This window comes from Pleurodeles waltl, chromosome 4_1 (assembly GCF_031143425.1).
Source record: "Pleurodeles waltl isolate 20211129_DDA chromosome 4_1, aPleWal1.hap1.20221129, whole genome shotgun sequence".
In the NCBI taxonomy this organism is placed as follows: domain Eukaryota; kingdom Metazoa; phylum Chordata; class Amphibia; order Caudata; family Salamandridae; genus Pleurodeles; species Pleurodeles waltl.
The window spans coordinates 732,526,360-732,547,153 of record NC_090442.1 but is presented as its reverse complement, the minus strand read 5'-3'; the positions used below and the strand labels follow the sequence as shown (position 1 = coordinate 732,547,153).

At 42.7% G+C, this 20,794-nt stretch overlaps 1 protein-coding gene across 1 annotated transcript in view; it reads left to right on the top strand.

Annotated features, from left to right (window-relative positions):
* Positions 1–4,312: 4,312 nt before the first annotated feature.
* The window catches only part of SLC35B4 (solute carrier family 35 member B4), a 123,493-nt gene continuing 107,011 nt past the window's right edge, over positions 4,313–20,794 (top strand). The window contains exon 1 of the mRNA XM_069229318.1: positions 4,313–4,478. Within this exon, the coding sequence (XP_069085419.1) occupies positions 4,402–4,478 (77 nt within the window). The 5' untranslated portion in view covers positions 4,313–4,401. The remainder of the gene's footprint in view (positions 4,479–20,794) is intronic.

Here is a 20,794-nt window from a genome sequence, read left to right as displayed (position 1 = left end):
TCGGCCACAGCTGTAGGAAAGCATCCGTTCCCTTCGCTAGAGGGTCTGGCCTTCAACTGAAAAAACAAGGAACTTGACTGTTCAAACGGGAGGCAAATAAGTCTATCTGACATGTCCCCCAACAAAGTTGAAGGGCTTGAAACGTGTCTGGATTGAGTTTCCAGTCGCTGCCGTCCCTGAGAAATCGCGAGTTCCAATCCGCTGTTGTATTGACAATGCCCGGAATGTATTCTGCTACCACCGAAATCTTCTGACTGAGGCAAAAATGCCAGAATTCCTTCGCTATCTCTGCTAAGAGGCGAGATCTGGTCCCCCCCAGGCGATTGATGTATCTGACCGCAGAGACATTGTCCATCCGCAGAAGGATACAATAATGAGCCCTGCGGGAGCTAGGGACTTGATGGCAAAGGATCCTGCAAGGAGTTCCAGGCAGTTGATGTGCAAGGTCAACTCCCCCCAGACCAACGACCCCCGGTCTCCACCGGGCCGCACCGTGCACCCCAGCCCCACCGGCTGGCATCTGACTCTATCACTACGCCCGGACTGGACGGAAAAATCGCTCTGTCATTCCACTCATCCATATGGTCTAACCACCAAGACATCTCTGTTTTGGCTTCCATCGAAAGGGGAACTAATTCTGAGTATTGCAGGCCCTTCTGCAGGTGGAGAATCTTCAGCCTCTGCAGGGCTCTGTAATGTAGGGGCCCCGGAAAGATCGCTTGAATGGACGAGGCTAAGAGACCGACAAGGCGTGCCAATGTCCTCAATGATATAGTCGGAGAGGCAAGCGCTCTCCTCAACTCTTTCTTGATCAGGTTTCGTTTGCTGATCGGCAGAATTAATAGGGCTGCCAAAGAATCTATTTGGAACCCTAGGAATTCTATCTTCTGAGTTGGTATTAGACAGGACTTTTCGGAATTTATGACAAACCCGAGGTCTTGGAGTAATTGCAACGTACAAGTTAAATGGGTTAGAACGAGATCTCTGTCCTGGGCCATAATTAGAATGTCGTCCAGGTAGATAATTAGACGTACTCCTCTTTCTCTTAAGAATTGCACCACCGGGCGCAAGAGTTTGGTGAAGCACCAGGGTGCTGAAGAGAGTCCGAAGGGAAGAACCTTGAACTCGAACCAGTGGGAGTCCCATTGAAACTGGAGGAAACGCCTGTGAGGGGCAAAAATTGGAACTGAGAGGTAAGCGTCTTTGAGGTCCAGGCGCACCATCCAGTCTTTGTCTCTTAACAGATCCCTGAGAAGGTGAATGCCCTCCATCTTGAAATGGCGGTACACCATCCAGGAGTTGAAAAATTTGAGATTGAGCACCAATCTTGCTCCCCCGCCCTTCTTCTGTACCAAGAAGATAGTGCTGGCGAAGCCTCGAGGGTGTGGGGAGGACCTCACTACCGCTCCTTTTTGAAGGAGTGAGCCTATCTCTTCTTCTATAAATTTGCGATCTGCAAGGGAAAAAAGGAGAGGCATAGGAGGAGCTGATTGCTTCGGAGGGGCGTAAAATTCTAGCTGAAAACCTTGTACTGTCTGAAGAACCCACGGGTCTTGTGTAATTGTGTAACCAGGCTGGGAGAAAGTGTTGTATCCTGCCCCCAAAATGACCTCCGAAGGAGGAATAATTCTCACCTGAGTTTGAGTTGTCCTGATTGGAGCTACCTCCACGATATCCTCTGGAGGATCGACCACGACCCCTGTAGCGATTGGGGTAGAAGTTATGCTGGTCTGAGTAACCCCCGCAATTGGCTTGGGCGGCATGTCTTGGGGCCTGATATCTTCGGCCTGACGTATGGCCCCTGAAACGTCTGGCCCGGATAAAAAGAGTGTTGTTAAACACTTTTTTGATGTTGGACTGAGCCTTGTAAAGGTGGCCACATACTTGCTTAGGTTGGAAATTAATTTATCTCCGAAGAGCATACCGTTGGCTGAGGGACCTGCCTCATTAGTGGCCAAATCTGCAAGCTTTGGGTCTAAGCGAATGAGGAAGGATCGTCACCGTTCCGTTGACATGGCGCAGTTGGCATTGCCGAGAAGGCAGATTGCTCTCTGCGCCCATTGCAGGATAGCGTCCGTGTCTAACGGAGCATCTGTTTCTTTGGATTGGATGGCTAGATCCAAGATTTTTGTTAAGGGACCTGACACGTCAAATAATTTGTCCTGGCAACCTCTCCAGGCACGATCCAGACCCTTCTTTGGATCTTTAGCGAACTTTCGTAGAAAAGTCGCCATGTTTGGATCTAATTCGGGCGTTTCAGCTACTTTACCGAGAAGGGAAGGTCGAGGACATTCTGACCGCAGGGTGTTGCGTACCTCCTTCTCAAAACTTTTACGTAGCCGGTCTTGGACGTAATTGGCGACCTCATGGTTAGGAATCCATTCCGTGGAGCGGGGATGGATGATATCCTCCGGTGAGAATAACAGATTCTTGCCCTGAGGGGGGGTGCTCTCGGATATATTGTGTTGTGTCTTGCGCCGTTTTTTGCACGGTTGGGGATCAACCTGAGACTCGTCTGAGTCTGATTTTGAGGAAGAGGGGTCCTGATAGCTAGACTGCGAGGATTGCAGGAAATTAGAAGGAGGCTCTTGAGGTTGGGAAAAACCTCCATAGGCATGGTCGCGCAACACCGAGGTTGCCATCTGCGACAGGATTTCTGCAGAGGGACTGCTATTTGAGCGTTGCAGGTGCAAACCCATCGTTTCACTGGAATCTCCGGGTTGAAGGCGAGGTTGTTGGCTATTTTCGCCCAAGAATTCCCTTTTAGCGAAGTTCGCCTGGGGTTGTGTAAAGGGCTTCAGGGCTTCAGGGCTTGGATTAGGGCCCAATTCACGGAACCCTGCACGTGGTGACCAAGTGCTTCCACAAGTCTTTCCTCCAGTTGATGCTCAGCTGGCATCTCTTGCAGTTCGTCATACTGCTCATCCTCATTGGCGTAGTACGCCATGTAAAAGGCACTGATAAGGGAGGAGTTAGAAGGGGGGGACAAAAAACCCTGAGCAGGCGATTTTGTCATTTATTGTACAGATACTAGCTGTACAGCCGGCAGTTTATTGTGGAGGGAGCCACCTGCTTATGGAGTTTTCCAACTTGATGTGCCAAAAAGGTGGGCAATCAGGGAATAAAACTCTTCTGTCCCCTGAGCAGAGCTCTCAGAGTATTGTTACAGCCCCTACGGGCGCTCTTTGGCCGCTTGTATAGTTTATTCCTTTAGGGTCTGTCTCCCCGAGTCACACGTGCGCTGAGAAGCCGATCGGAGTGAAGAATGTTCCGGCTCTTCTCAACGCGCATGCGCGGAAACAGAAAGAGGACAACGTCCTCTACTCGACGAGCCTCGGCTCGTCGAGAACGGCCTGCCCCACTCCACTCCGGCGATAAAACACAGGATTTTAACTATTAAACAAAAGAGGCACAATATAAACAATAAGCGCTCGCTTACGCGCTCGCGATCGATATCGTTAAACTGACTGTAATATAGGCAAACATAAGCACACTAAGCGCGCTGCACTTAACTGGCTGCTGGAGCAGCAAAGAAAGAGGAAGGACTATAGCATTCGGGCTATTTATGGACATATGGACCCATGATTGGTGGAATGGGAGTTCATGGGATGTGTAGTTTTTGCATTTGTTACACTTTCATTGGCTGCTGTGTTTGTCAGTAAAGTGAAGAGAAGCATAATCCGAAGCCTCGGTCCTGAGACAGAATCACTGGCTATCGCTCGCGGAGAGAACGTGTGCAACGCTTAGCTTGTTGCTTCATGTTGCACCGTTGCTTAAGATCATTCCTCTAAAGGCATCAGACCACTCCCGCGAGGCATACCGTATTAGAAAGTAAAGAAGGCCTTAGTAAAACGCACATAGTTAAGGAAATGCTAGGCATAACTGCGTTTACCCATTTCAAAGTGGAATGTTTTAGATTGATTGGTGGGCCGAGGGGAGGCGGGGGAGGCTGCGACAAACAACTCTGCGCGGCAGACAAAAAGTGAAAGTTTAGGTGCATTTTCAAACAGTCTGTGACTGGAGAAGATATTTGTAAAGTACTAACAAGCTTCTTGTCTTTTACACTGTGAATGTTAAATATGCCACTGAGTCGTACTGAACAATGATTTTAGGCCGTTTTTTTACATTCTCTGTTAAAAGTGTTTTGCCTCCTGCAATTCGTTTTAAGGGATAGCTTTTTCTTTTCCTTTCAGCTGAGCGTAAACGTATCGACACTTCCCTTTTGTGGTATGTCGGAACTCGTAGTTTTCGATGTACCACAGGCTGCCGTCAGTGACTCAGTGGCAGATTGCGCGTGGACTACATTTTCCGGCATGCCGCGCGCAGACAGACGTGGCTGTCATGCAGGGATTTTTGGAACACCGGCCGGTGAGCTTGAAGTAGCGAGCTTGGTGCGCAGACATGAAGCCTGCTGTAGCGGTGATCTTGGTGTTTGCTGGGTGCTGCAGTAACGTGGTGTTTCTGGAACTGCTAGCCAGGTAACAGAAGGGAAGGCTTAGGTCTCTGCAGCCCTAGATGACCCAGAAATACTTCTAGGAGCCGGGTACACCTGAAAGACCACGGAGCACCTAGAATGGTTTATGTTTCTAAAGACCAATTTTTAAATGGCAGTTGAATGTTTTGGAAGTTTTCAAATGCAGAATGATTCTCATCTAGACCGTAGTTTACGATCGAGAATCCTCAGGCTATCCTCTAGGTCAGTGGTTCCCAACCTTTTTGACCCCTGGTGACCCCCAAGCAATTTGTACTATTTAAATTTCAAACATTAAATCAGTATTTCACAAAAATTACACAAGTACACACCCAAACAAATACTCACATTTTTATAGTATAGGTATAGTTATTTTATGTTGGAAAAAATATGCAAAAATTGAAAAATTTAAATGGGAAGTTTGGTGCTGCATCTCAACGACTAACCTTTCAATGTTTGCTTTTATTTAGGAAAGTTGAATCCACAAGTCAGATTCAACATTTCCCAAGCGATTTTCAGTTTTTATTTTTTAGGGACGTAAAATCTGAGAAAGCTTTTTCACATAAGTATGTGGTGGGGAAAGGAAGTAAAACCATAAGGGCCTCATCTTTCCGTAGCCTCTTTGTCACATGTAAATCATTTGTTTTATAGCACCCCTTGTACCAGTGTATGGTATCGGAGAGCACTTTACAGGGGATTACAAGGTGTAGGATTCACGTCACCCACACTGGTAGGCATTTTCTGAGAGTGCTTTGGAGAAGAACAAACTCAGGATTCAGAATATAATACAGTGGCCAGTGTTGACTTTAATAATAAGAATGTATTTCTACACGAGCACACCATTTTTAGCAGAATAAAGAAGATGAAAGAGTGGGGAAAAACATGCAGATTGCTTGCAGCTCTTTAATGGCAGTTCATAGTTCACTGTGCTAGATTACGATTGTAACTTATGAACTGCACAGTAACAAAATAATCTTTGTGACAAAAAGCAATAACCCCTTGTGCTATGCACTTAAAATACTGTTCTGTGCATTATACATGTTCTTTGCAGCAGGCATATTAACCATCTGCCCTACCTTTGAATCGAAACTGCCACTAGACAAAACTCTCATCTCTCTCCAGCAGGTACATTAATCACCAGAGTTATCTTGATGCTTTTATTTTTGCCCAAAAGCTGCTGGATGTACTAATAACTCTACAATGCTTTTAAAACTGCTGCACAAAGGAAGTAATACATATAAAACACACCCTTTGTCAGAGGCTCCAGATGGTGAAATGCCTTCCCCGGGCCCAGGGCTGTGTACCCCCTGGGAAAGTGTCATGGACCTCTGGAGGTCCACGGTCCACAGGTTGTGAACCACTGCTCTAGATTGTCAATGGTATCATGTAGGTCCTAGTATCCTTTTGTACAAGCTTAATAGTCTGATGTGTATTCCTACTGAGCGCATTGGCATGCCGACTGCCTCATCTTTAAAATGTATAGATGACCTTTGGTATACTAAGTGTGTGCTTCTTCTAGAAAGTAATTGTTTTAAGTGCAGAAGCATTTTTTCCAGACCTAAGAGGTTATGCAATCGGTTCAGTGCATACTTTGTGTGTTTTTATTTATTTATAAAAAGTGCCAACACTAACCACTTTAGTGCCAGCTTGACAGCATATAATTCGCTTGACTTTATGTGATCAGCTTGAAAAAAAAGCTTTCAGAATACCGACTCCCTCAACATCATGGTCAGGAGTACATGTTTTGCAGCAGAAGTTGTGTGCTTTCAGAGAAAAAGTGCTTCCCCTCCACACAGGCATGATTGTTTTGTTTGATTTGCCGGTTGCCTGAGCTAGCAGCACTTTTGCTACATCATGAAGGGCTCATGTATATGCATAAAGAATCAGGCGTTTAATGAATGGTGTTTACTCTTTCGGAGGTACATACAGCACTGTAATGCTGTGGCGGCACGGAGCGGAGGAAGGTGGTCACAAGTAATCTATTGTTTTCCAATTCCAACACACACTCTTTCTGTTTCAATCATGAATTTATAGTGCTTAAGATGTGTTATAGAGAAGTAAGGGATACCCAGGTACACAATAATGTGCATGCATTTTAGGCCTGCCTTGAAAGGGCAGCTGTTGATTTACTTTGTGTGGTCAACAGCTTTATAGAGAGAGTGGCTTCAGCTCTACCCACAAGTTGATTATTCATGTACAGTTCTTGGGATGAACTTGTTATTCTGCCTAAAACTTGCCTCTAGAACAAAAGCACTTAATGTGAAAAGCATGAAAGCGTGGTGCTGCAATGTATTCAGAGATGTCCATGTCTGTTTCCCTGCACTCCTCTCACACTCCTGGCTTTATAGACCTTGCCTCTGAGATAATCACATCAGCATCTTCCTTTTTTGAGCTCTGCTAGGCTCAGGCAGAAATCAAAGACTTGTAAAAGGAGACCCAGTCATAGGGTCTCATACACATAAAGGGGTTCAGTACTGCAATAGCAAGTTGAATTTGGGACCAAGCGTGTGACACTTGACATGGTCTTATTCAGGATTGTAAAATGTGCTTGCTCCCTCCCAGTTCAGAAGGTTTAAAAACAGCGTGTGCTTGCTTGCTTATAGAGCAAAGGCAACATTACATTATCAGAGGAAGGAAAGGAAATGGACGGAGGTGAGCATAAGGTAGTGTGCACTAAGAGGCACCAGATTTCATGACCAGCAGTGGTGAATTTCCGGAGTTCCCTGGAGTATGTGTCTCAGGGAAATCTTAACTAGCAATACTCTGGGCTCCTTGTTCATTAGCAATCATGGGGTACATCCCCCTAAGTTGCTTCTGAAAGAGTACCTTGTTTGGATTCACTAAAGCACTACACTCCGTGTGCAAGTTATTTCTTCAGTTATCCATCTCCTCAATCCTTAATGAGTTTTTCATTTACGGAAGGAGGAGAAACAGAAGGCAGCTGTCTGGTTCCACCCCAGTTTTAATATATCAGGACTAGTGTTTCTGCCCTCCCTTGGTCATTGTGAATATGGTTCCTGCAAGAGAAACATGCAGGTAGTCACATGGCGGCCGCACTGTTAACAGCCACTTGTGCTTTTGGCCTATAAGGAAGAGCTTCCATCTTTATACACCATGGAAAAAAGGTTTTCGATTAAGGACTTGCTGCCTTTGATGTCTTCTCGCCATTTATATTATAGTTAAACTGTCCTGTTTTTTTTTTTTTTTTTTTGGGGTGGGGGTGTTCAGTAGTGTTTTCCAAGCCTTTTGAATTCACTGTTTATTAATCTGCCTAACTGCCGAAAGAGACATCAACTGTCTTTCTCCAGTGTTTGTAAATATGTTGTTTTTTGCTATTATTGCTATAAAGCACTTTTTTAATTTAAAGGAGAAGTAATGCTGGCTATGTAGCGTCTTCACATTGTTACTGTGTCCAGTGGATGTATGTTAGACTGTTTTAAGCATAGAAAGTCTGTGGTGCATGCATTCCCACTCACACTTGCATCTCATTATCCCCTCTCAGATCTCATTACTTTTCACACTCACTTTGTCAGGACTCTCTGTAGTTTACAGGTCTATCAATGGGTTAAAAAAACAAGAGTGCTGTATTCAGATTCTTTAATAAACACATTCTTGGACACAGTTGGAGGTCATTCACCTATTCCTTACTGAATATCATGACATTGTAGGAGTGGCCAACAGCGTCGTATCCTGTGAAACCTTTAACATTTTGAACTCCACCAGATTCATTTGGAGCCCTAGATTCTAAGGCAACTGTAAGTTAATGCTTTAAGCATTCTTGCCTCTGCTTTTCTCCACTCTGGCTGAATTAAGTAATGCTTTAGTTGAATAGACTTTCATAGCTGCCAAGTGTCCCCATAGCAAATATATCAATTTAAGTCACTCTTGACCTTTTAGCAGACATCGCCTTGTATTCTGAGACTTTATATTTTGCTGTTAATATTGTAATTATTGGATCATAAAACCTAGCATTATAGTACACTTGGGTAAAATGGGACATTTTGAAGCTATTCATTTTGTTGTTATATGTAAAGTCTTGTTGTGTTTTCACCACTGTCCCATCTACATGGGGATGGCACTCTTTTCACAGTACCTCTGACATAACCTTGCATTAAATGCTTAAAGCTTGTTTTTTTTGGCGGGTGACATGCTATCAAAGCTAGTGTGTTAGAAAAGGGGGCTAATATATCAAAGGGTTTTGCATTTTATGTGTCTGTGGGTAAATCTAATAGCACCTATTGGCCAAGTTTTTTTATAAGACAGCAATGTCATCAGTCAGTGAAAGAATTAAACACTGCCAAAAGATCAAATATGATTTTATTTTTCCCAGATTAATCCAAGCACACAGAACTGGAGAAAATAAAAGGAAGTAGAACCAAAGCTCAAGCAGAATAATCTTGGGCCAGTTTTTCTTACTGCTACCTTGTATAACAAAGTTACATTCATGTTATCCCCTTCAGAAAACAAGAATTTGTAATGCACTAGGTCTCACATTTACTTGAGTTGGAGCTATTGGCATTGTAAATGCAAAACTGGACTTTTTTGCCACATTAATTGGTCAACCCTGCTGCATATTTTGCCCCTTTCTGCCTCATAATTCCAGTGGCCTTGCATATAACTGAAGGGATTATTTTTTTTTTTTAAACAAAGCCCTTCAAACTCAGACTACCTCCAGGTGCAAAACATATTTACTTGGCAGTTGGTACAGGTGACACTGCCAGCGGGGCAAAGAACAAATAATTACACTCCAAGAATGCCTGCTTACTGGCTCACTGTCTGTTTACTGCAGTCTGAGGAGTCGAACAAAACGCCCATAATTTTTCACACTCATGAGGAGAGCCATCTCATGATCTTAATAATCCTCAGTCTTGAACTGAAACATTTGTTATAAAATATTGACCATTGTACAGCATAATCAACTGTAAGCTCTCTTAGGTTCGTTTTATAAATACATGACACGTACTCACAGCTCATGTTTCACAGACTCAAACGTGTGTAATTCATCTACTCAGGTTTCTGCTTTGTACTTGCAGCTTGGATAAAGTTATACAAATAAAACTGCAAGTCCCAGGATGCAAAGTAGAAACATAAGCTACATGAACGAATCATGCATTAAACTAGGGAACTGGGCAACTCTACAAATCCTACTCTAAAGGGCTGGTTTCCAGCTTGTATCACGTTCTAATATTAAAACTACAAGTCCCAGAATGCAAATCAGAAACATAAAATAAAAGCAAGGTGTTGACCTTGTCCAATTTAAAAACACTGCAGATTGAAAGTGCCAGGATTGTTTCATTTAAATGGAGAGCCCCTTCCTATGCTGTTCCCATAAACTGCAACCCTGGGCTTGGCCTTTTATCTGACCGAACACCAGGATTTTAGGCTATGCTCTTTGATGAGTCATGCTTCGTGGCCCTGACTGCCCCTACCTGGCTTCCTCGTTTTTATGCCACATCTGAGCTGCAGAGAGTGGATCACTGTGATTCAGACACGTGGCTCCCGCTGTACTAATGGGGGTGTGAAATTCCCTAGCACCATGTGGTGTTCATCAGAAACCCCAAAGCACACACATGAAACAGCACAAAGGTCCATAAAGGGTGTGCTAGATATCAAATTAGACAGCGGTAATTCAGGCTCACAAGGATTCCCCAAGGATTGCAGTAGCGGAAATGACATCACCAGTCGTCTGCCTCTCCAACAATTTGAGGTGCGGAAGGGGCGTAAAAAGTTAAATACATTTTTATAGGCATTCTTTATTGAGAACAGTTTAACTGCTGCATATCAAGAAACTACTGTGATCCTGCTGAAAAGTGATAACACTGTCTCAACAAGGTCACCAGATCATTTCAGAGTCGCCATGGACATGCACAATCTGGTGTCTGACTGGCAGCTGCATCGTCGGGGCTGTGGAGCCTGGCTGCTGGATGGGGTCCATGGCGGGCCGAGTGAGGAGAGCTGTCTTTTCCCTTGTGGGGGCCTGAGGCTCACAAGACCCAAATCTCTGCATGGAGGAGTGCCTGCTCAGGCAGCGTGGCTGCAGCTCAGGTTGCACTCGACCCCTGGGCTTGACCTCCTCTTCCCCCCTGCTGACCCAAACTTTTCTTTTGCTTGTTGCTCCTGTAGTGCCCCGGGCAGTCTGGCCACTGCCTGGGTTGGGGCATAGGAACGGCGCTGTGTCTCTCCTCCCCTTAGAGGTTGAGATCTCACACACCGGACTGCCAAATCCTTTCCGCGGCCTGACCTACCTTGTACAGCAGGGTGAAAAATAAAGAATAAAACAAAAAAGGTGAATACACACGGGTGGGAGCTGGTGGTGTGGGACAGCATGGCACGGGTAGAATAAGTGAACTGCAAGGGAGAGGGTGTGGCATAATGGCCAGAGCTGCCGATGTTGGAACTGGGGAACCAGGCTCGAGTCTCGACGCTGGGTGAAGGTCCTGTGATTCTGGGCAAATCACTTAATCCCCACAGGCCGATCAAAAATGAACATTTCCTTGTGTAATGAATGAGTTGGCGATATATAAAACTGCAAAAAAAAAAAACTTTAAAAAAACAGCGACCCTTACTGAAAACAAAATGTTAAGCAGTGGGTGGTATCACAAGCAGGAAACAATTAATAATAGAAAGGAAACAAATAATAAGCAGTGACGAGGGTGCCAACATGGAAGTCACAACCAGGAAACGAATAAACAAGCAGCTGTGGGACTGAAGCTTAACACGCACCTACAGTGTAAGACGAGCAGACAAATGCTAAACACAGATAGTCTCCCAAGGAACAGATCAATATCCAAAGCGTAACAATACAGTACTTGGTCCCTGCTCCTTGGGAGGGACAAAGATAAACAAGCATTTACAATACAATAGGTCTTGCATTTACTTGAGTTGGAGCTATTGGCATTGGAAATGCATAACTGGTCTTTTTTTGCCACATTAATTGGTCAACCCTGACGCATATTTTGGTCCTTTCCTACCCAAAACGACCACCAACATGATTCCAAATACACAGAGAGTGCTGCATTAAAAGGTATTAGATCGGAGTGGTGCTTTCTGGAAAAAGACGGGGAGGTTTGGACAACTCCATTTATTGTAGCAATTACTTAATAGTAAGCGATGGAGTGACAGGATTTAGATGGGGTATTGTGAGAGGGATGTTTAGAGTGGAGTTCATGTTGGAAAACAATTATGTGGATCTGAATACTGCTATATTACGCATATTTGAGAGGTGATACTCTTAATGACTCCGTGAATATAATTTCTAAAGAAAATCTTTTTTTTTTTTTTTTTAACTTGTGCTAAACTTACTAAGCAAATCTAACTAGAAACTTGAACCCTGACATTAAGCAATATCCACCTTAGCCTTCTCGATACTTGAGGACGGAGCCAAGGAGCCTGATGTGTAAAGAGCATGGTTCTATCAAATGAACATCTGCAGATAAAGGTTCTTGAGTAACGAATTGTACTTCCCCCACCTATCCCACAGAGTGCCATACCCACAGATTAGCAGTAGCACTGATGCCAGACTGAAATACTACATCTCTAATTCTCTTAGTTTCAACAAAAATAAGATGAGCCATGAGCATTTTATGGGTGGAAAAGATGAGTGCAAGCATAAAGAGTTACACTGAAAGAGGCACAAGTGGGAAAAAATAGGTCAGGGTTTAATGTATTAACGTATACAGCAGTAGCAGATCAGAACAAGACACACTGGGCAGGGCCAGAAGTACTAGTAGGGAGAGCTATAGTTTTAAAGTAGTTGTCCATACCACTGAATGCAAGCACTTGAGTGAAGGTGAACAATACAACCAAACAGCCAACAGCACTAGGTGAGAGATAAATACACCACTGGGCTGACAAAACATGACTGACAAGTCTCAAGCCAATGGCTGAAAGGGGCTGGTCAAAATCGGCCAGTGACTGAAAGGAACGGAGCTCTCTACTGTATTCTGTTTGACAAATAAAATGTAGAATCCCTCTGGAAAAAAAGAAAATTAAATGATCTCACCTATGTACCATGAACTACCACTGTGTTGTACGATATAGGCAATGACCCATTCAATAGGTATTGGACAAGCACCCAGTATCAACCCTATTATTAATCAGCAAGGCATCAGCATGACTTGTAGCTCTTCAGTGACTGGCACAGGTAGGAAGAGCTGGTAAGGAGTACAGAAACTGAAGATACCATTCCCTTCGCAAGGATGCCTCAGATGGCCACAAGTTTCCATCACCAAGGTGGTTTCATGCACTTTCTAATTTGAGCCCCTGACAATTTCAATCAGAACACTTAAACAGGTTATCGAAAGTAGCCATTATAGCTGTGGGAACTGCCTGCACTTTGGTGGAAATATAAGAGGTGGAAGGCTATAGTCCAAAGGCAAACCCTAACAATGTGCATAGTTTCCACCTAGGCACTATATGCCAAAGGGACAATGATGTAGGGTCACAGACTGACACTAGTGGTGAACTTGGTGACTAGCAGGGAGGAAACTGAAATTCTGAAATTAATACTGGTATCGAAACCCATCCTCCAACCAAGAACTCTGTGATGTTTACCTCCTCTCCAATTCTGGCAGCAAAAATTGGCAGCAGCTGCAGTGACCCTGTTTTCACCCCAATTAATGGCAAAGAATGTTACTGCTTTCTTGCCTCATTTTTGGTTAGATTATTTTCCAATAAGAAACTGTAGTGATTTAAAGCGGTTTCCTGTTTTTAGTAGTATGTTTTGATAAGAACATCAAGAAGTGATTCGTATGAGTTAGAAACGTGCCCTACCGAGATAATGACTTAATCGCATGGCATGTCTAGTACTGCACAGCTAGGGTTCAGAAAGAACTCACAAAATACCAAAACAGGGCCAGATATCCGAAATGAATAAAACACTAGACAAGTATCCTAGGTCCAAAGATGTATAAAAACTTCGTTAAGCTATAGAAGTAAAAAAAGAAAAGAGAGAGATAGATAGAGCTATTAGCGTTCTAAATTACTAACTGGACCTTTCTTGCCACACAGACTGAAAATAGAAAGTAAAATAGTTGACGTAAGCATGCCGATTCAAAGTGCCGCCATTTTTGTGAAAAGAGAGAGACAAAATTAAAAAGAAGTTTGCTCGCAGTCAAAGTTATTGGCAAACTTGCAAACACCAATGTAAAAGGGGCGATTAGCCAAGGCAGTAACAAAACCGCCCAAGGAGGGACAAACGTAAAGAATTTACCAACGGAAACAAAGGGTTTTTGAAAGGAAGCCCACAAACGAGGGATAGTGGTGGGTGTGGTTAAAATCCCAGATACATATCAACATGTCGGAAAAGCAGAGCATGCGCGCTGCTATGCTCGACCTAAAAAGGAGGGACAAAGAGCCAGGACTGGCCACTAGCAAGCAATAATTTTTAAAGGACATTGAAACAAACAAATGATAAGCAGGGGGTTGGCTTTAAGCCCCTAAGAGAAGTGTGTATATGGAAGTAAATACTAAAGTATATACAAGTGGTCTCGGATGCTCGACCTAAAAATACAATTAACTCAGTCTCTCTCACTTCCTTTTCTTTGAATGGCATTTTAGTTTGCAATTGTGCAGGTGCTTCCCATTTATCAATGTTTTTATATGCTCACACCAATGAGGGCGCTTTCCCTTTCGCTGGGGTTTTATCAGTTATTATAGGTTGAAACCTAAAACAGGATAGCTTAATTATAGTATAATTGTATTAATCATCTCAGACCTGCAGCTGCCTGCGTTCTTTACCACAACCCACAGCTCTAAAACCGTCAGTCACACACAGCACTCCGCAACTCTCTTCTCTTTTTTTTTTTTTTTTTTTTTTTTAAAACTGCGACAAATCAAACAGGGAAAAATGCCTGGTTGGTTTAATTAAATCATACTGGCTTAGTCATGTACTGAAGCCACATGGAACAGAAGTTATAATAATGCTGTTAAACGTTCCCTCTACAATCATTAACTCTTTATACGTGTCCTTTATTACTTATTAAAAATTATAACATCTAATAATTGGCAACAGTTACCTTAAGTGGCATAAACACACACACACACATTTGAAGAAACGTGGCAAGTCTAATATATCAAATTTCCTTTACCAAATGTACATTTTAAACGTCTTGATGACAGTGTTGCTTATTACTAATACACATGCAGTTTTCCTAGCCATCAATATGAGCACAGAAGCTTGGTGACAATCTGCTCTGATGTGTAGTGAGACGATTTACCAATTGATATTTGAAAACCACATTTCTTATTGTGAAGTGACTAAAAGGCATCTTTGAAAAGATATAGAAACATTTGTTTTTGTGTGCTTTAATTAAAATAAAATAGCGAATCATTCATTGGGTGCCAGGTTACTTATTTAAAAAACTTCAGTTCATTGACAGTTAGGTATTGCTGTTGCTGAGCAAGTTCAGTTGGAAACAAACACAAATGATGGAATGCAGAACCAATCAAACATTCACCCCAGTCACAAATCTATGTTTAATCCATCAATTATTTTGCTCACCACACCACCCCAGTGTGGACTCATTTCTCTTAGTTGGACTCGGTCAGTGAGAAATGTGGGGTTCAGTATTTACTGGGATATTGCTTCCTATGTTAATCTGCCCATCACAAGTTGTGTTAGAATATGTTTGCCTCTTGTGTGTGTTCAGAGGTTACATCTCTGCCCGACAACTCTTTCCCAGGTGATCTGTCTACACTATCGTAGGACTGCCAACGTTGAAGACGTTGCATGCCCTGCAGTTGTTTGCTTTGGCACTCTCTCATACACACACACAGATGCATTCTCCTAACATCCATGTAAACTCTCCGACTCACCGAGCACCACCCGCTCTTATAATCCACACCCACAGATTAGGACCACAATTGAGCTCCACAGAAGAAGCAATGCAGAGAAGATTCTCATTCTCTGAACTGCTATGTGAAAGATGCTGGGCAGAATTTTCAGACACGCTTCGGTCACTCTGGAAGAATTTTAGTAGCTAGCACAGTGAAAACCAAAAAATGGTGGTTTAGGGAAAATAATGCACTTCCTGCACCAACTCGAACAGATGTTAACTTTTCAAATTCTATCGTTCCCTCTCCCTCTACATGGGTAGGTAAAACCCAGCAGCCAACCCCGGCGAGAACGCAGCACCCCACCGCAGATTTGTGGTGTTTAACCAAGTCAATGTGCTTGGTGTTATTTCCGGAAAATAAGCCAAACTCAGTCTTCCTTGTGTCTTCTACTTTAGACAAGGGAATGTGTTCTGTTGCTAAAGATATTTATCGTTGTCATAGGTGCCAAGCTGAGATTTGGGAAGGTTTTGATAGTAGACCACATTCTGCAGGAGTGGTTAGGTGTTTCTGTATAGTAATGATACAAGACATGAGTTTATATGTGAGGGTAAGGAAAGCGAGTGTGACTGAAAGAGACTGATATAAATTGATGTACACTGAAGAGTTTATGCTGAGAGCAAAAGACAGTGATAAAGACAGCAAGAGAAAACATGGCAGTGAATATTTCGAAGAAATTACGCAAGTTGAGGAAAGAGAACAAAACGTAGAATCAGAGAGTTTGTGTGTAAAAGCCAGGCTGTGTGTGTGAGTGGAACAGAAAGTATAAGGCGTGTGTGAGAGCCTGTATAGCAGAAGTGGTGTGTGTATGCAATACAGTGCGTGATTTCGGGTGAAATAGTGTGCATGTTTAAGGGTTTATTCTTAGCATAACTCGTGCAAGACAAGGAGCGTGTGTGATTGTTTTTTATTTTTATTTATATTTGTAATTTTGGGTTCATATTTATTGTCTTGCCCCTCATTTACATTGGTGTTCTGTGCCACTTCTGGTTTAAGAAAGCCTTTAACAGAGGACTACCATACCCATGACCTTAAATAGTGGCGGAGTTTACTCATTGCATGTAGCACATGTGCTTAAGTGAACATGTGTCTGCATGTTAGTGAATGGGGATGCGATTACTGGATATGCCACTTGTTGCAAGGCCCTAATGTCAATGTTTTTACAAAAAAAACTCAAACTCTTATGTAAACAACCCTACTCAGAGACGCTTTGGATTTTACTTGGACATCGTTCATTGTGACAGACCCTTTCAGGAGATTAGCCATGTAAGGGTGTCTTTCATCAGTGGACAGCCTGTGTCAGTGAAATGTGAGGCACATAGCGATACAGAAATTGGAGCAAGCCGCTGCCCAGGTAACCCCAGAGTCTTCGCAGCTGGGCTGATGGAGATCGTGTTGGTGTTGTCACTCTAACTGATTTCCTTCCTTGTGACATTATGATCAGCGAGGAATCCTTCTCTCCTGTGATAATCCGCTTTGTTGTTGTGTGGCCAGAATCCTCTGTCTTCATTCAGACGAATTAAAGCACTGGTTGTTGTGGTGTGATGTTCCTTCTCTGGATGCTCTTCTTCTGTCTTCTGGCCCAGTTCCCCATCCTTTCTGCTGGTCCTGCTGTGGTCCTTTTCAGGTCACAGCCTACCAGACAGTGCAGCTGTCTGGTTTGCTAAATACATCTTGGGGACTTCCAGAAAGTTGAACTAGCATTGCATTCTGCTTGTTGATTACCATTTGGCTTTGCGGTTTGTAACTCACACTTTCTGGCTTTCTATTTGTTGGCTTCATTTGCTTTGGTCTCTCCAGGTTCAGTTTGCCCCTCTCATTGCCTAACCTGTGTTTCCTGCATTCCTTCATAAACTCACTTTCTATTAACTGGCCTTTAAATCTTGTTCTTATCTCGTCACATTTGCTTTGCACTCAAAGACTGTGGTTAAATGTCAGGCTCTGTCTTCCAAAGGCGCTTGTTTACATTTTTTTTCTCTGACTTCAAAGTGAGAGGATTTATGTGACAACCTTACTGGATACTGGAGGTAGGAAAGAGTTTTTTCCAAACACATTTCAATGAACTGTGCAAGTATATCAGAATTATGAACGCACAAATGAAGCACATTTTTTGTTATTTCTGAAGTTTCTGAAGTGTGTTGGAAACAAATACTTTAGTGAACTAATTATTAAATTAGGTGATGCAATTTACATACATTTTTGTCTTTGCACTGTATAGTTTTATTAGTAAATCTATATGCCTGCGCAAATGTAATGGTCATTTCAACCATTCAAAAAATGTGTTGTCTGTAATGGCAGTTTGCTACCACACCTTGAATACTCAGCTCTATACCTCTCCACTCTACTTTTCACCACTCCACTTACACCTCTCCACGCCACTGTACTCTGCAGCACTCCACTTCACGCCACTGCACTCTACGCCTCTCTACTGTACCCAGTGCCACCTTAGTCTAGGCACTTTTCACCACTCTACTCTAGACCACTGCACTCTGTGCCACTGCACTCTACACCACTCCAGTCTAGGCCACACTAATCTACTCTGCACAAATCCACTCTGCTCTACGTCACTCTGCAACACTGCACTCTGTGACACTGCACTCTATACCAATACACTCTACTCCAATGCACTTTAATCTGTAACACTCAACTCTGTCTTCCTCCACTGTACAGCACTCTGATGTACTCTGCACCACTGCACTCTACACCACATTACTCTGTGCCATTACACTCTATGCCACTTTATGCAGCTGCGCTCTACCCTGTCCCACTCCATGGTGCACCACTTACTCCACTCTGCATCACTCCACTCTATGCCACTGCACTCTACACCAGTCTACTCTTAACTACAGCACTCTGTCAATGCACTCTACACAGTTGCACTCTGACACTGCAGTCTCCGCCATTGCACTCTACTCTGCATCACTGCACACTCCACTCCAGTCTACACCACTGCACTCTGACACTCTTCTCTGCAACACTGCACTCTCCACCATTGAACTGTCATTCTCGTCTGTACTACTCCACTCTGACAATGCACTCTTTGCCACTGCCTTCTATGGCACTATACTGTATTCTGCATCACTCTGTGCTACTCTTCTTTGCACCACTGTATACCAATGCACTCTATACCACTCAACTCTACTCTCTACGCCACTGCACTCTGCCACTCAACTCTGCTCTGTGCTATTTCACTCTACATCACTATACTCTGCTCCCACCCTGCACCCTAATCTACTGTTCACCCCGCCCCACTCTGCGCCCCACTCCAATCTACTATGCACTATTCTAATCTACACTGCATTCTACGACAGTGCATTGCATGCCGCTGAATTCAATGCCACTTCACTCACTGCCACTATACTCTACACCACTATACTCTGCAACACTCTGTGCCAGTGCACTTTACACCAGTCCTCTCTACGCGACTTCACACTATGCCACTCCAGAGTATTGTATTGTAATAGTATTTAAATGGCGCTTACTACCCCTGACGAGGCGTTGAAGCGCTTTGTGGCGAGTAGCACGCTACTCTGGAACCCAAGAGGAATTAATGGTGGATTAGTATAGGGAAATATGAGTACAGTTTTAGTGTTATTATGAGTTAATTTGAGCAGAGGATATGTGAGTTTGTTAGTTGGCTTGACTAGAGTAATGAAGGGATAGAGGAGGGAAGAATCCAAAAGTGTTAACTGTAATAGGATGAGGCTTGGGATGAGTGAAGGAGAGATGGAGGAGGGAAGAGTCTGTGGAAAGGGTTAGGGAGATCATAGTAGCAGGAGGGGTTTTGGATGAGTCAAAGGTGAGATGAACGAGGGAGAATTTAGTGGGTTGTTTGAGAAATCACGGTAGTAAACTGAGGTTTGGGTGAGCTAGATGTGGAAGAGGAGGGAATAATTTAGGTAAGGTTATTTTAGAGATGAAAGTAGTAGAATGGGTTTGGGATGAGACAGAGTGGGGTTGGAGGATAGATTGATAGAGACATGACACATGGTGATGGGTAGACAAAGTAAAGCTTACAAGAGAGTACATTTATATTATTATTTTATTTATAATTTTATATATGAGTTTTATCATTTTTTTCTTTAATTGATTTATTCATATTTTTTTACTTTAATTTACTTATTTATAATTTGAATTTTATTTATAGGTTTTATTTATTTTTATTGTTTCTCTAGTACATTAGGACTAGAGAAATAAATAGATATGTAAATGCATAGTAAGGGAATATGTGTTCAAGGAATATAATAATGGGTATAATATGAGAAGAAAAGTAGTATTGTATAAACACAGACTTTCAAGATTTGTAATATTTGAAGTTAATTAATAAGTGTACTTTTCTAACATGTATTTATCTTTCCTAAATTTTGAATAGGCAAATGCTTATGATAATAAAACATTTGATCAGTATAAAAACGAGAGCAGGGATTCACAAGTATCTAATATAACAACTTAACTAGGAGCTATGCAATCACCTATGAACATGTTAAGTTTGGAATACGATATACATATATAGGTATACACACATGCATACACACATATATACACATATATATATATATTTAACTGTGAGTAAATATACATTTGTTAAACAGGTTTAAAGACTATGTATGTAATTTATTGTTATGACGTCTTAGTGATACATATTTCCTAAAGAACATACATATCTTGACTATACACATAATCAGATTAAAATATTTATCAACACAGGCATATGCAGTCCATTGCTGTTTCAATATGGTGGCTATGAAGGAAAGAGCCAACCCTTGAGTAGTCTTCTGAAGACAAGATAGTTATCCATGGATCTTATATTTGTGGGTAATGATTTCCATAGTTTGGCTGCTTGAACGGAGAAGGATGTACCACCAATAGTCTTTTTCTTGTAGGGTGGTGATCTAGGGCAGGGTGCCAATCTTGAGAGGAGGTTTCTTTGTTGAATGTATTTGGTTATTTTGTTTCTGATAAAAACCGGTCGTGTTCCATATATAGCTTTGTGGGTAATACAAAGCAGCTTGAAGGTGAATCTTCTGGCAACGGGTAACCTGTGTAGTGCTCTCAAGGCACGGGAGATGTGGGCTTGTGGCTTTACATGTATTAGTAGCCTGGCAGCGGAGTTCTGAATACGTTGTAGTTTTTTCATAATAGATAGAGATGATCCATGGTAGAGGCCATTGGCATAATCCAGTTTGAATAGTACAAGAGAGATAGTAGCCTGCACCTTGTGTGGAAATCCGAGGTGGGGGAAGATGCGTTGCAGAGTCTTCACGGTGATGAAGCTTGTTCCTTCTAATTAGTCAACTTGGGCATTCATTGTTAACTTGGAGACCATGGTAATTCCAAGGTTTTTAACTTCCTCAGATAATTGAGGAGGTGGTCAAAGATCATCATGCCTCGCGCACAGTGGGTCGTAATTTTTCCAGTCACCACATATGAGTATTTTAGTTTTGGAGGCATTTAGTTTGAGATGGCTCCAAGTCATCCACTGATCAACGT